The sequence below is a fragment of the Colias eurytheme genome, chromosome 28 (assembly GCF_061535395.1).
Source record: "Colias eurytheme isolate Ceu_HAF_F1 chromosome 28, ilColEury1 Martin Lab GWU primary, whole genome shotgun sequence".
Classification (NCBI taxonomy): domain Eukaryota; kingdom Metazoa; phylum Arthropoda; class Insecta; order Lepidoptera; family Pieridae; genus Colias; species Colias eurytheme.
The window spans coordinates 3,553,261-3,570,756 of NC_143007.1; the positions used below are offsets into that span (position 1 = coordinate 3,553,261).

Here is a 17,496-nt window from a genome sequence, read left to right on the forward strand (position 1 = left end):
TTTTATCCTAGTTTTAATAATTATATTATTTTATTATTGAGGTATTTCAAGTTATATATTATTGAGAAGAACTGACTACCATACAATATTGCCATGACGCGACCTTGAAATTTTCCTCTCAACGCGCCTAAAGAAGTATCACTTCAAAATCTTTTCTAAACGTCCATCTAAATCCTACCATGGGGTACAAAGTTTGATAACAGGGCCGTATTATGACAGCTTATTTCCAGACAGTTTACGCCGTGAATTGAACTGACTGGCAAATTCAGTCATTCAGATATTATGATCGCAATAACCAGCCATGGTTAATTATGGTATAATATGAATTTGCCAGTTAGTTCAATTCTGGGCGTAATATGCCTGGAAATAAAAGGTACATAATACGGACCCAGACCACACCAAACTCGGAAGTAACAGTCAAATTAGAAACCGCTCCAAATCACATTACAATCGTAAACATTCAAAATATAAACTTACTTTCGTATCGCACAATGTGTTCGATGCTATCTTTTTGTGAGCCAGTGAAACTAAACATTTCACCCGTCTTCCCACGGGCTAGAAATGTTATTGTCATCTGTTACATTAATGTTAGAGAATAAATTATGTTCGAACCTTGAGCGTCACACGTTTATGTTCTATGCTGACAGATTATATAAAAACATAGGAAAGTGAACGTCAAGACTGTTTTTAGGTACATCCATAAGCATCCAAGAGAATTAATTGCAAATTGTCTGTAAAAAATGACCTTTTTAAAAAATGACCTTTATGACGGCTCGCTATTTGCTACTAAAGACCTCCAAAACGATTTTTACAAAATTTTGACAGATCTGAGAATCGGCTAGATGTTAGCCGTTAGACTTTTCATATCCTATGTCACGTGGCTAAATCAGAACAACAAATTCGTCAGTTAATAGCTTAGATTAATAGGTATTAAATATATATCTTGTCCTAAACTATGCAAAACACTAATTAAGTATTTATGCCATCGTAAAAGACAATTCTTTTGATATTATTTTGTGTAAGTATTTCGCAATACCTTTGCGAAACGTTTGACACTAATTAGTTTTTTATTCATTCGCAAAACAAAATAACATATGCAACTAAACTTTAACCTAAACCGTTGAACAACTTCAACAATTGAGAAATATTTATAGTAACACATCCAAATGTATTACAAGAAAAATAAAACAAAAATACATTTTTAACTTCTAACATTCTTAAAGGCTAATTTAAATACACATACTGTATTTCTGTGTATTATTATGTATTCATAATTCTTCCTACTACCTACTACACTACTACTTATAATTAAGTACACATATAGAGGCTAGAGGGTAACTTGGATTAACACATAGAATATGTTTTATCCCGGAAATCCCACGGGAACGGAAACTATGCGGGTTTTTCTTTGAAAACGCGGGCGAAGCCGCGTGCGGAAAGCTAGTATTATATTGTAACTATTTAGGTAACAAATAATATACCCTGCTAAACGTAACTTTTTCCTTTATACAATAATACATCGCCATCACAGCTAAATAATAAATACTACACCGCCACAAAAAAATAAATAAACAAGTCAATAACTGCGTTTAAAACAACCGACTTCAGACTTGCACTTGCAACATTTACAAATACAGACAAAAATGCTCATAAAATAAAAACTACTGGGCCTATCCGAATAAAATTTTTATGGGACCAATTCGACACCATCCCGCATCGAACAAAAAAAGAATCACGTAAATCGGTTCAGAAACCACGGAGTATTCGGTGTACATACATAAAAAAAAAAACATACCGGCCGAATTGATAACCTCCTCCTTTTTTTGAAGTCGGTTAAAAAAAAACAAAACATCATCGCTCTTTTTGCTGCGTCACGTAAAAGTACAGTGAAGGCTCAAGTTATAAGGAAAAGCCTATATGTATTAACCGCAGAACCAAAACATGGCATAGCTCTCGTATTATGTTACATCATAATTTTGACATGAAACATCTTTGTTATGCAATAACGTGTAGAAAGTTTAACATGTAGGTACCACTAGCCTTAATAAAGGACCTATTTTTTTTATTTAGAATAATATTTAGAATCTTAATTCGTTCAAAGACAAAATAAGATCTATAGGTACAATACAAGTCAATAACTGCGTTAAAAACAACCGACTTCAAACTTGCACTTGCAACATTTACAAATACAGACATAAATGAATAGAAAAGAGTATTCATTCATTCATTCATTCATTCATTCATTCATTCATTCATTCATAATTTTGGGTCTTTGAATGAATGACAATATTTTCGAATAATACTCAAAAATAATTAAAAGAACACGTTAGTAAGAATATTTACCGCATCGCTCTAAAGAAGAAAAGTTTCGATTATGCAATGCACGATCTTCCGGCTTTAGGCGCCACAAGGACGTACGAACATTTAATTACAAAACGAATGTATTAAAATTTGCATATACCGTATTATTGTAATACTTTCACTGTTTCTTGCTTTCGTATTATTTTGAATGTAAAAAGGCTTATTGTTAGGTGACGGTTAATTGTAGAAATTCTGGATTTTCTATGGTGAATCGTTGTATTTGGTACGATCATTTTCTAAATCAATTCGAATAAAAAAATAATAATTAGGTATAAATAATAAGGTGTGGATAAAAGATGAAAATTTATAGTTTAATCAATGGTAAAAATTACTGAAAAAGTAATAACCTACCATGTATTAAATTTAATTTATTTTCTGCAACGGGTGTATTGTGTATGCATTTTTGGTTAAGCCCCTTAGGAAGTCTTTACAAGTAGACAATATTTTATATTATATTATAAACTAGGTTTCCGCCCGCGGCTTCGCCCGCGCTGTCAAAGAAAAACCCGCATAGTTCCCGTTCCCGTGGGATTTCCGGGATTGCGTCATTTTCCCGGGATAAAAAGTAGCCTATGTCCTTTCTCGGGTATCAAAATATCTCCATACCAAATTTCATGAAAATTGGTTCAGTAGTTTAGGCGTGATTGAGTAACAGACAGACAGACAGAGTTACTTTCGCATTTATAATATAAGTATGGATTTGAAATGGAACTTGAACAGGAAATGCATTTTTATAGATCTATAGGAAATAAAAACACATGAATTAAGGAACTGGTCCACCCTTGCAACCTAAAAATTCTTTAACAACGGGAAAATAAGAAAAGCTAGTCTAGGTAAAAGAAAAGTGTGTACACTTTTCGAGATCGAGCCAATGAGTCATGTTGAATGTGCATTCTTGGATTTTTTTACTTTTATTTGAAACCTAAGAAGCATTTGTTTATAAATTTAAACATTTTAATAATGTTTTAATATCAACGACTCGATTAAAAACGAAAACATATTTATTTGTAACTAGCGGTCCGCCCCGGCTTCGCCCGTGGTACATATTTACGTTTTCTCTACATAAAAACCATCCTCGTACTTCAAGGAATATAATAAAAAAAGAATTATCGAAATCGGTTCAGCCGTTCTCGAGTTATGCGCTTACCAACACATTTTGCGATTCATTTTTATATATAAGAAGATTAAGTGCATGAAATTGACACGTCATTATAATTAAAAATCATCCATTCTCATTCCATTTTCGCGCGCCTATCAATCGGCCAGATTAAACAGATTAAAAATAGCGAAAACTCAACCTTCTTTCAAACCGCCACAGATAATTATAATCGCAAGTTCCCTACATTTGAATACACGCCACATTTTGTCACGCAAGTAACAAAAATGAGAGTGTAATATTACGCAAAGCAATTGCAATCCTATCTAAGTGAAATTAAAGAAAAAAATCGCTTGTAAACGCTATCAAAATAACATATTTACAACCGTCCATTCTTTTCCCGTTTTAACCAATTTCTATTTAAAAACGTGGAATGGATAAATCTTTGCATATATGGAATTATTATTGACAATTGAATGTCATAATAAAATTATTATAATTATGTTGTTATCCTAATGAGACATAATTATATGCGTTTCATATTGGTATCGATTTATTGTGTTCGGAATACGTGATAAGTTTGTCGTATGTAATAGTTATCAAGCTTATTTTTGTGTAAACCTAACCGAAAGTTTTCTCAAAAGTAGAGCAAATTTTAGCGACTTTAAAATACTCTTAATTTTGAAAATTTTCTTTTCCTTATTATATTCCTGTGTGCAGGGTTATCTTTTTCAGACATATCGACGTATTTTATTTATTTAAGTACAAATATTATATTATAAAACAAATGAATATTATTTATTTACGATAGAATGATGGTTACCTCACAGTCAAGAAAAGCTGGGGATTGACAACACGGAAAATTTATAAGAAAGTAAATAAATAATAATGTCACTGATTAATTAATAAAGAATTAAATAGATTCAAATTATTTAAGTTTTTATTATTATACATTTAATATATTATTAGTATTTTTTTTGTAAAAATCGTTATTTTTTAATTATTATTTTAAAATAAAAGTACATATAATCCAATTAGTGATATTTAAATATATGCAACTATTTGATACATAAACAAGTTCACGAGTAATGTAATGACAATGAAATGATAATTTATATGTGGGAAATGCGTGCACACAAATGTCACTACACAATTGGTAAAAGTTCCATTGTATTTGCGGTTAACACGGCGCAAAGTTTTCCTTTTAACTCTGTGTTGCGACTGTCAAAAATGCGGCCTGCGCCAATTTGTTTATGATTAAAAAAAAAACAAACGCGGGAACTGTTCATGTCATTTTTGAATTTCGAATTCCTTGCAAACTTTACTGACAATATTTTTCAGCGCATTATGTAAGTGCCAACGCAATTGGAGATATAATATTTGTAAAATACATTGCATAACGTACCTCTCTCGGTGAAAGCGTCCCCAGCAATGTCCTGCAGCTGATCCTCGGGAGCTACATCGTTCGTGCCAATACTCTGTTCACGGAACACAACATTGTCATTCAAACTGGGCCCTGAATGGGAGTTTGTGTGAATAGAGTTCCCGGTTTCTGGTGCGTAAGGGAACACTACGCGCGGCGATCTCGCCCGCCAACCGCTCGTTGGCGCGTAAAAACTATTCCTCGGTGGTGCGTATGGCTGTACATACGGTTCGAAAGAAAAACTCGGCGCGTAAGTCCTCCCGTACCGCCCCTGATACAACTTCGGGTATAAGCCCCTAAAACGCGGCTCATAGAACCGTTCGTTGTGCGACAGACCGTCTATGACTTTCAGTTTATCATCGTCAGATGTGAATTCGTAATCTGGCGTCTCGTCGAATTTAATCCGCTCTGTTTTTCTCTTGTCGGTTAAGTCTATCTCGCCGCGACCGAACTCGTCCTCATCGAGGAATAAAACGCGGGAATGGTACCGCTTCGGGACAAACATGGGGACATTACGAGGGGGATAGACTAGGCTCAGCGCGCGACTCCGCTCGGCGCTCGTGAACGCCGCTATCATGAGGAGAAACACTTTCAAACAATTCGCTAACATGTTGTCGGCCACTATTGGAATTTCACTTTCATCTTCCACTGTCTGTGTTTGTTTAAATCCGATTATTCGATTAATCGATATTGCATGATATACTCCGTTGTTTTGTTGGCTAGTCGATTTTCATTTTTTGACGGATTGCGCGCGTGGTTCGCGGTGGAAAGTTGATCGCGGACTGGTTGGGTGGTGATCCCCACTGTGGGAGCTGGGTTATGTAAATGCATTGGTGACGTTCGCTTGTTACGTAATGGGGGCGATGATAGCGTTGCTTGGCAACCGCGTTTTGTGACTCGTGACGTCATGCCCCAATGTGAGCTCTCGCTTATGTAAACAGGGTTGTTTATGGTTGAAAGGAGGTTAAAAAAGTAAAAGTGGGTCACGTGGTTTTTATAATAAAAGATCTTAAAATAAAATTGTTTTGGTTCCGGTTAGTTTTGGACTGTGTTAGCAGCTAGATTATTACGTTGTTGTTACGTTGTTGTGTCTATCTAAAGCGAAATAGAGAATATAATTTATTTGATGTGACAACGTTTATTCTGAATTATTTAAAAAAATAATAATATTTCTTTAATTAGCTTTAAGCTATGTGAATTCGTAAATAATATACGATAGTTACAGTTATTTCAAATTGAAAATTATTATTCATACAAATACTATTTCTACAGCTTATTCGTATGAAAAATACTTTAAAATGTATTTTTACTACAAGTAAAAATTTGTTTTTGAAATGAAACTTTTTTATCGGGGTTGGACAAAAATTTAGTGTAACATTTTTGCGTTACGCCGTATGCGTGACATTTTTGCGTTACGCCGTACGCGTGACATTTTTGCGTTACGCCATACTTGTGACATTTTTAAGGTCATAAAGAAGTTTCACTTCTTACGTGTGTACTCTAGTACACGCATACATTTTTTTTTTTATGTAAAGCTTGGTTATAAAATTATAAAGAGGGTTTTTGTTTTATTTATTCGCGTAGCACTTAACCTACGTTTTCGTAGCACATAAGTTTTATTTTTTCATAAGGAATAAGAAAAATAGAATTGAATTTGTTAACTTTTATTCTAATTAGCAATGAGGAGAAGGCTATAAGACACTTTTTGATAGCAAAATGTCATTGTCTGTTATTCGTAGTGCAGGAACGAGAGCAAATTTTGGTAAGTTTTAAAGAAATTCTTGTCTATCGAAATTATTCTTATTATTATTTAGGGATGTTAGTAGCCAATATTGTAACTAATGAACTGTTGTAGTATTTATGTAATCTTTTAAACATAAATTTTACTTATATTTGTTTCGTAAATAAATGTAGATATCTTTAATATTTCTTATTTTGATACAGCGCCATCTAGTTTTGCTATAGAAATAATAAGCTAATACAGCCTTCGGAGGCTTTTTAACTGAAGTGTACACAAGCTTTTATAAAATAACGATTTTTCTGCATATTTAAACTAGATGGCGCTTCTAATGTAACCTAGAACGTAATTTTAATTTAAATTTAATTCATTCATTGAAATAAATATGGTTACAAAGATTTATAGCAATTGATTGGCATACAGATATTTATATAACAACAAAGAAACTAAGTAAGTTTGTATGTTTTTAAGCTATTGCATAGCTTCTATCGCGGGCCTTGAGCGTGGGGACCGAATCGAGAAATTCCGTAACGAAAAACCTCACGCTCCCCACTCCGACAGGCACGGAGGTGTGGCTTGAAGGCATAGCATGCAATAGCTTTACCGCGGCAGTCCCCGAGTGCCACACGTATTTTTTTTTTGTTTGTTGGCTTGCAAATATGATCTATATAATATCATAATATTGTGTCAATTAATACAATTTTAATTAATTTTAAATCACAATATTATGTGATATTATGTCACTGTTTTGATTTTTATAAAGTGCATGGTAATTATGAGACACGTCCCGTGTAAATGTATTTGTTCGGAATATGTTTCATAATTTATACTTAGTTACATTAACTTGGATTAATCTTTTTAGAATTTTTAGTTTTTGATCTCTACTTCAATCAACAATTGCCTCCTCTACCAAAAAATATATAAATAGATAATAACTAGGTTTAATCTTTTTCGACTATTTTCATTAATTTTAGACGCAGCTTCGTTTGATATTAAATGACTTTGTGACCTGTAGGACACACTATCTACTTCACGCAAGTAATATAATCCTCGTGGTATAAGACCTATTCTACTAATGTTATAAATGCGAAAGTTTGAATGATTGTTTGTTTGGCTTCTTCAGGCAAAAGCTGCTGAATCGTTTTTTATGAAATTTGGCATACACTTGGTCACTTGGAGTGGCACATCTCACGGGAACGGGAACGGTTTTCCTTTGACTACGAGGACGCAGCTGCGAAAGCTAGTGCAATATACAATTTCTTCCCGTGTACATACTTATCTTTTGAACGTTTTGATTTTATATTACGAGCGAAAGCCAAGTTAAGGTATTTTATAAATCAAAGACTTACCTCTGAAGGGAAAAGATCAGATGCGTTGAAATCAAATCTATGAAGATCAATTCAATATTGTTCGATTAAATAGTGTGTTCAGTTTTATGTCAAAATTACTCGACCAATTTTTGAATAATTATTTACCGTTAGAAAGCAACATATTTACGCAGAAATATATGATTATATTATGTGAGATATCATTAAGCTTAGATAAGCCTTTCGCGGTATTTCATGCTTTCGATAAAATTTAATCAAAATTTGTCCCGCGATTTATAGAAAAAAGAAATAAATTTACCTGCATATTATAACTAAACATTAGAATGAGTCATCTTCAGAACAATCAAATACATATCAGTTTATAAATGAAACGTAAACATTAAAACAATATTACATACGATTCTCTACCTAATGTCCTATCCACTATCATTACTCCCAAGCTTATTATCAGGCCGGAGAAATTAAATCGACGGCATTTATTTTGAAATACTTTTACATCGATAGCTTATCATTAAACCTCAATCGCATACTTTCTTCGTGTAGCTATAATAATCGTGACAGCTCGAACGTGTAGAACCGGCTTTACCGGCCAGATTTCAAAACCTTAGTCTCTTTACCAACGTCGCGCGCGGCAGACGAAAAAAAATTTGATTTTGACGTGCGTTTTGGCGGCAATATTATTTATTGTCTGTGCTGTGTCGAATGCAGTGAAAGGGTGTGAAAGTGAGTGAGGCTATCTTTGTTGTTGAGTTGTTTTGCGGCCTACATTTCGTTCTAAATATGTTTTCGTATTTATACGATTTTAATAGATATATTGCATGGTAAACTCTCTCTGTACTAAAGCGGGATGTGTTTTCGTTTATGTGCTTTAATAAATAAAATTAAATATTAATAAGTATAATAATTTCAATCAATTATATAAATAAACCTTTTACTGGAAAAAAATTAAGCAAACAATTATACTTAATGCGTTTAAATTCATCGTTTTCACTTGTTTTTCCTTAACTTTGTACTAATAATAATTAATACAGTTCTAATCAAAGTTATAACTTTATAACAGCGTTTTTTGAGTATATTTAACAGAAAAATACGCTTTTTACGTGACGCACTGATTTTCCTTATCGCTACAAATATAACCAAATTTACACAATGTTTATTTACTTATTTTACGTCAATACACGCCTTGTATATTCTAAGCCTTGATATATGAAATCTAATTTCGTTCGTTATATCATAACATTAATAATACCTAGACGATCTAAATTGGATCTATGTTGTCTGAATAAATAAAATAAATTAACATATTATTATAATACATACTAGCTTTCCGCCTGCGGCCTCGCCCGCGTTTTCAAATAAACACTTGCATAGTTCCCGTTCCCGTGGGATTTCCGGGATAAAACCTAGCCTATGTTGCTCAGTGAAGATGCAGCTTTCTAATGGTGAAAGAATTTTTGAAATCGGTCCAGTAGTTTATGCGTGAAAACCATACATACATACATACATACATACCTACACGATTACAAACCTTTCCTCTTTAAAATATAAGTATAGATTATATGATATTTTACATTGTTATTATACAGAAAAACATGCATAGGACTGTTCATTATAGAAAATTAAGTTTTTATATCTACCTTTCTTATATTTAAATGTTTCATGTATAAAGTAAATAAAAGGACTATCATTAAAGATAACTAAGTTTATATATATGTATTATACCTTTCTAATATGAATTTTCATACATAAAGTAAATAAAATAGATTTTGTGCTAAATATTTGCAATTGAGAATTAATTCAAGGTCACGAACTCAAAACTCACTAGAGCAGATAGCTTTCTCTCTACAATTTTATGGGAAATTATAATTATAATTTCTTTGTAGTATAATATTTACTTGACAATTAATTATACAAATTATTTTTCATTAATATAAGGAAATATATCTATTATTTTCACATATTTTGATGTATAATAAAAACAGATGAAAAGCAGAACAAAGACGTTTTGTACTGTGATTTTAATATTTTAGTTTTAGTATCAAAATTAAAAGAAGTCTATTGTCTATTATGTAAATTATTCACATACAATGCAAAATTCGTTGATTTTTCAGGTGAAATCATTTGTAGATAATTGTTCAATATTGTGATAAATGATAATGTTATGTGATTGATTACTATCAATTGTTTTATCATTGATGATAAAAATCTATTACAAGCCTCTTGAAAATTACGAAATCAAAAAAACAGTAGTTAGTAGTTACCTATTCATTGAGTTAATATGTACTACGTAGTATACATATTAAATATAAATATAAATATAAATATTATAGGACATTATTACACAAATCGACCTAGTCCCACAGTAAGCTCAATTAAGGCTTGTGTTGTGGGTACTAGGCGACGATAAATATAATATTTAATAAATACATATATAGATAATAACACCCAGACCCAAGAACAAATAATTGAGTTCATCACACAAATATTTGCCCTGACCGGGGATCGAACCCGGGACCGTCGGCTCAGTAGGCAGTTACTTTACCACTGCGCCAACCGCGTCGTCAAAATTAATAATTCAATGTACCTACCTATTCCTTAAAATCTATTGTCCATTCTTAAACTAAATAATATTATTCTACATTGAGAAATTCATAAAAATTATAACTACTACGTTATTAAATTATTTTACTTACTGTAATAATTTTTCACACCTTATATTACCACGTAATAAAAACACACGTATTTTCCTTACAGAGTTGAACTACTAGTAAAAAACACAATAGCTATGTGTAATTATAACAAAAAAATAAAATCAGTATGCAACCGGTGAAGGATTCTCTATGGATATCAGGAATAAAACATAGAGAAAATAGAACATGTCAAAATAAAGGCGGGAAAAGAAAAAAAAATCGAAAACCATCATGGCGGACGAAATGGCGCGAGTTTGGAATGGTGTTGCCGTTGTTGATTTTAAATGTTGGACAAGCGAATGCTGTGGAAAGTAAGTTTAATAAAATATAATATAATTATTATAAGTACAGCATTAATTTTAAAGATAAAATTTAATTTGTCATGTTTTGACTCCTAAATTTAGAGTTTAGACTCTTTCGCTATAATTAATATTCATATTTAAATGAAAGATACAATAATTTCGTTTCTGGTTATTTAATTACATAAAAGCATTTTCAGTGTAATTGTAAGCTACTTTTTTCAAGAATAGATAATATTTTCAATATTAATTAAAAATTTCATATATTTGTTTTCAAAACTCAGAATCTTGAATACATTCAAAAAAATATAATATTCTTTTAAACACATCAATATCAACATCGTTAGAATTCAAATAATGTTTAGAATTGTGAAACAATGCATAATATTTTAATTACATTCCAATTATTATACTTTGCTTATGCATGCTTAAATAAATACTTTCGAATTAATAAAAAAATTTACTTGTACTATTGCTATTCACGACATTAATTTAATTATGAATTATTGAGATATAAAAAAGTATTATATCAGGGGACACCCGGGTTTGAACCGGGGACCTCTCGATCTGCAGTCGAATGCTCTACCACTGAGCTATATCCCCGATGGCAAAAGATGCGAAATTATCAATACAGATTAGCATAATTTTACATACTATATCAATGTAATACGCGTATTATATTCGACACGCAGCTTTGCACGTGTTTTCTATGATTTAACAAATTATATACTCCTACGAAAACTACGCTATCAACCACGCCTTTAATGAAAACAAAAAAATTAAGCTAAGATAAGGTTGATCCGCGATAAAAAGGATTCTTTTATGTTCTATCAAAATAGAATATTATACAATAATAGAATAAGCTACATAATATTATGATGTGTCGGTTACAACTTTTTGAAAGAGCTGTTTATCAAATAAATAAATTGTAAATTCCAGGTTTAACCTCCCGCGTGCTAGCCTCTTTTCTCGGCTACCCTACAACTTGCAGTCTTGGCGATGAGGTTATTCCCTGTACGTTGTCAATATCCTGCTGGTTACGTGGCGGGGTAAAGACTAAGGGCTGTGGTGAAGGCTGGTTGTTCTCTTGCTGTGTGAGCGAACATAATGATTTGGATAATAGGTGAGTTCATACAATCATACCCTGTACTTTGTCCATACCCTGCTAGTTACGCGACAGGGTAAAGACGCGCGCTGTGTTAGCAAATAGAATGATTTGGATGTGTGTAGGTGAGTAGCATAAATTACATTTATTTTGTGTCAGTCTGTAACGATTTTTTTTTTACTTATCTATGCAGAATTATCATTAATTAATTAATTCGATGGTTGCAGAAACATAGATAAAATTTTTGCAAAAATAAATTTAAATTTGCTGCAGACTTTTTTAACCGACTTCAAAAAAAGGAGGAGGTTATCAATTCGGCCGGTATGTTTTTTTTATGTATGTACACCGATTACTCCGAGGTTTCTGAACCGATTTACGTGATTCTTTTTTTGTTCGACGCGGAATTTTATTCGGATAGGCCCAGTAGTTTTTATTTTATGAGCATTTTTGTCTGTATTTGTAAATGTTGCAAGTGCAAGTTTGAAGTCGGTTGTTTTTAACGCAGTTATTACTTGTTTATAAGAATTATTTTTCCAAAATGTATCTGACATCATCATTTGTTTTTTTTTCAGTATACCGTCATCAGATTGGCAATACAAAGTACCGCCAAAACTGAGGGTAGTTCCGCAGAGAAATGTCATTCCACCAAACGTCTTTCGACGAAGAGTCGATGAAGATGTTAATCAGGTAATATGATTTATTATAAAGAAGTTATAAGCATTTAGTTTGCATGTATTTTTATAGATTATTTATGTATTTCATCATAACTAAATGAATTATTAACATTTGATGCCCGGTTGTAATTTATTTTGTCAAAATTTTTATATTTTCATGTAATTATACAATTATAAGCAGTTTTTTTCATACAAAATAATGTTCATACAAAACTATGTTATATTTTAATTATAAATCATTTTTATTAATTGCAATGTTTCTCATTCCAGGAAGACTGTGGTCTCCCTTCAACCAGGGTTCTTCAAAAGCGAATCATTGGCGGTCGTGAAGCCCGGTTCGCTGAATTCCCCTGGCAGGCACACGTCAGGATATCTGAGTTTCAATGCGGTGGTGTGCTAAGTAAGTATTAAGTATATACATGTCCTTTTTATTAAAGTTGGATTAAAACATATAGTACAAGTAAACATGATAATCATTTGCCGATAATTTTCTGTAAACACGGTTTTCAATGACAATTATTTATTAACAATAATTAGAGTCCCTGTACTGAATTTATCTTTTTATTTTACTATTTAACATTTATCCTTGTTAACCTAGGTATTGAAAGTATTCGAGCATGATGCGACAGATAAAAAGTTTGTGTATTTTACGCACGATAGGGGCGCTATTCTAATGGCGATTTGAATATTTTTACGATAGTTTTCATGCTCACGCTTTTGTTCGTATTCTGTTTATCGTGATCATAATGAGAAGTTGTCGTCAGTATCCTGTTGGATGATGATGATAATTTATGTGCTGACATCCTGATAACAAGCTTTTAATATTTTGTTATAAAGCATTTATTCATATGCTATAAGAATAAATATCAAATCCAAAGCTATTATTTATACCTTTGAATTTGATATTTATTAAGCTATTGCATAGCTTCTATCGCGGGCCTTGAGCGCGGGGACCGAATCCAGAAATTTAGTAACGAAACAACCTCACGCTCCCCACTCCGACGGGCGCGGAGGTGTGGCTTGAAGGCATAGCATGCAATAGCTTTACCGCGGCAGTCCCCGAGTGCCACACGTCTTTTTATAGTTTATTTGATATAAACGTTGTCGGCAGTATCCCGCTGGTACATAGCCACAGCGGCGCACTGCGTGTCGCGCGCGCGGCTCCGCGACGTGGCGGTGTGGCTCGGCGCACTGGACACTAGCGAGTCGCGCACTGCTAGACGATTGGGGTTTGTATCTTAATAATATTATAACGCTGAAGAGTTTGTTTGTTTTTTGTTTGAACACACTAATTTTGGGAAGTACGGGTCCCATTTGAAAAATTCTTTCGCAGTTAGCCCATTTATCGGGGAAAGCTATAGGCTTATATATCATCACGCTAAGACCAAAAGGAGTGGAGCACTTTGAGTAAAACCGTGGAGCACAGCTAGTCATATTATAAAAATACTTTTATGCTCAAAAATTTTAGCTTCAAATTCTTCATTACTTTACTCAGATTAAGCCAAATGGCGTTAATGTATAATCAACCATTCGATAAAGTTGCAAGCAAAAAATAAACAGGATAAAAGGTAAATCAGTAAAGATATAGGTAGCAAAATTATGTTTAAATTCGTATATCAGGTGTTTTTGTATGTTAAACTGTAACAAACACGAACATAAAATTGAATCATTTCTCTATCTAGATAATCCATCTATCGCTTTTATATACATAGCTGGTAAAAACAATATTCAAACCTACATATAAACGCTTATTGAATGCTTATAAAGACCAACATTAACAAAAGATTTTTTTTTGCAGGGTAGTTCAAAAAATTCTTCATCCGTTATTTCAATTTCGTACAACGCAACCAGATCGTTACGATATAGCCTTATTACGGCTTTCTCGACCAATAGTCTATACCAGTAATATCCTGCCGATTTGCTTACCTGAAATGGACTTGCAATTAGGGGGCAAGTCAGGGGTAATAGCTGGGTGGGGCAAGACAGATACGAGCTTGGGGCACACAGGGACTAATTGGTTGAGGTCCGCTACTGTGCCTATATTGAGTAAGTAATCCATATTCGTTATATTATAGTATTTTGTTAAGTTAGTAGATTTTTTTTTCTTTTAAAAAGAAAAATTTATCTGTGATGAATACGGAAAAGTAGTAGGTAGTCAGGTAGTATCATTCTTTTTTTGTATAATAGATTAAAATGTTTGAATTAAACTTAATAATGAAAACTAGTTTTAGAGCTCATCTATGAAAATAAATATGTAAAAATTTATACGAAAAATTTTATCATTCCTCTGTGTCTGATTATAACAAAAGTTTAATATTATCGTTTCAGGTACAGAGCAATGTATAAAATGGCATCAGAGCAAACAGATTTCCGTCGAAATACACTCTGAAATGATCTGCGCAGGACATTCGGATGGCCATCAAGATGCCTGTCTAGGTACGTTAATACACTTAACTTTAATTAAAATTGACACTTTAACATAAACATAAATTCACATTTACCATGTTAAATAAGCCGTGTTACCTAATTTATTAATTCTTATCTGAATGTGAATTTTTGTGCTGATGTATGTTAACTGTTACGCTAAAACGGCTCAACAATTTTTGAACATCGGTACATATTATTATAGAATAGTAAATGCAGTCGCGGATGTAAGCTGGTTGCATTTGTCATTATTTAATGCATATTTTCCATACATTATCTGTAATTTTAACTGACTGAGTGTGTGACATAAAACTTCTCATAAATAACTGGACTGATTTTAATACAAAAATTTGTGTTCCGCGAATTCAAGAATTGTTTAATGTCTAGATTTACAACACGAGCGAAGCCACGGGCAAAAGCTAGTATTACATACTTACACATTCCCACACAGGCGATTCAGGTGGCCCCCTAATAGTAAAGGATAATGGCCGGTACTACCTCGCCGGCATCACGTCCGCGGGCTTTGGCTGCGGCGTGGACCATCAGCCCGGCATATATCATAATGTGCTCACTACAGCCAGCTGGATACGCGATATTGTTCACCCGACCGCTAATTATATTGACTTTTGAAGAATAAAAAGTCCCTAACTAAGCGGGCTTTTGGGGATTGAAAAGTCCTTAATTAAGCGGGCTTTTGGGGATTGAAAAGTCCCTAAATAAGCGGCTTTTGGGGATTGTAATGTCTCTAATTAAGTGAGCTTTTGGGGATCGAAAAGTCTCTAATTGTACGGGATTATCAAGATAATAATGACAGGGAACTGACAAAGAAATACATGACAGGAGACTGACAAAGTAAAAATGACAGGGTACTGACAAAGAAAAAATGACAGGGAACTGAATAAATGACTAAAAATTACAAACTGACTTACCAAATTGAAAATTCCCTAATAAAGTAGTCTCTTGAGGAAATTAAAAGTCCCTAATTATGTGGGATTTTCAAGAAAATAATGACAGGGAACTGACAAAATCTCTACACATATTACATACTGACTTCTTCGCGATTCATGATACAAGACAACAAATTGTATTCACTTTTTAAATATGCGGGCTTTTTGCGGAATTATGATGTACGTTCATTTATGAAACCTAAAGAAAATTTCTTATATTATTATTATAAGGGGTTTTTGTGAAAAGACGATGAAATGCATCGATTTTTAATGATATTAGAATTAAAAGTATTAATTATGTAGAATTTTGTGCCCTAATTTATAACTTTGTTCACTTTTAACGATGTAGAAAGTAATTTACATTAATTAATTATGTTCACTTCTAGCTAAATAGTACAATTAATTGGTGTCGATGTAATTATGGACGTATTATAATAGATATTATCTGTGTTACGTATTAAACATTTTACTCATTAATGCTGTATCAATAAATTCTAGAAGGGATGTTTTAAAAAGAAGATTGCCTATTTATTTATTTATAATGTGCCTAGATAAAACAAACATGTACAAATGCTTATTTTGTACGCATAAGTTTATAACGTACAAAATAAAGATAGTAAAATAAGACGAAATTAATATTTATTTGTGTATTATATTATGGCAACCATTTTTTTATTTTTTGTACATTTTGAATTATTTTCAGTACGGAAGCATTACATGAAATAAATAGAAAATAAATGAATTTTGATCATATGTAGTAAAATTTTAACATTTATTTTCATAAAATTTGATGAACATACGTTAAAAATATGCTTTCCGTAAGGACGGGGTTACAGTGTCGTAGTTGGAATAGCTATAACATAAAGCTGCACACTAACCGCACGACAAACTTTTACGATATTTTAATTTTTATATCGTTTATTCTTAATTGTATTTTAATTACTGCTTTTCATTATACTACACCGCATTTTATCGTATATTACTGTTATAATAAATTAGCTTTAGAAATGTTTTAGTGAGGTTAGGTTAGATTAATAAAATTATTTATTTATTTGTGAATTTATAAAAGAATTGAGTTAAGTGAATTAATTATTTATAGGATTTTCTGAAATTAAAAATTTCATATATAAAAAAGAGCGTGTGTGTGCATACGTAAGTATCAGAAGTGAAACTTCTTTGGCAAGATTGAAACCTAAATCGTCGCCTTACTCCATGACGTGACGGTATTGCCATGACGCGATGTTGAATTTTACTATCAACGCGCCTAAAGAAGTTTCACTTCAATAGCTCAAAGAATTTATAAAAATATTGGAATCTCATTATAACTGTATGCTTGCCATTGTTTCCATTTGATCTCCTTTGTCGTTGTTGTGCAATTTATTTGGAAATAAATTTAAATTGTTATTTATTA

The 17,496-nt window shown here is 32.4% G+C and overlaps 2 protein-coding genes and 1 non-coding gene across 5 annotated transcripts in view; 1 reads left to right on the forward strand and 2 right to left on the reverse strand.

Annotated features, from left to right (window-relative positions):
• LOC149896548 (uncharacterized) overlaps positions 1–5,677 on the reverse strand; it is a 42,613-nt gene extending 36,936 nt beyond the window's left edge. For both annotated transcript variants that reach the window (XM_090117596.1, XM_090117595.1), the window contains exon 1: positions 4,863–5,677. In XM_090117596.1, coding sequence (XP_089973722.1) covers positions 4,863–5,490 — 628 coding nt within the window. In that variant the 5' untranslated portion in view covers positions 5,491–5,677. The remainder of the gene's footprint in view (positions 1–4,862) is intronic.
• A 2,881-nt stretch (positions 5,678–8,558) lies between these two features.
• On the forward strand, positions 8,559–17,496 carry LOC149896550 (serine protease 33). 2 transcript variants are annotated; one of them, XM_090117643.1, is made up of 9 exons: positions 8,559–8,669; positions 10,701–10,947; positions 11,875–12,058; positions 12,613–12,727; positions 12,985–13,114; positions 13,826–13,943; positions 14,513–14,760; positions 15,043–15,150; positions 15,590–17,496. In XM_090117643.1, the coding sequence occupies exons 2-9, from the start codon at positions 10,764–10,766 to the stop codon at positions 15,766–15,768; spliced, it is 1,266 nt and encodes a 421-aa protein (XP_089973769.1). In that variant the 5' UTR covers positions 8,559–8,669; positions 10,701–10,763; the 3' UTR covers positions 15,769–17,496. The 2 variants fall into 2 exon arrangements, with proteins under 2 accessions (XP_089973769.1, XP_089973771.1); XM_090117645.1 differs by having other exon boundaries at positions 8,587–8,767.
• On the reverse strand, positions 11,467–11,538 carry TRNAC-GCA (transfer RNA cysteine (anticodon GCA)). Its single transcript has one exon. It is a non-coding gene; the product is annotated as a tRNA-Cys (tRNA).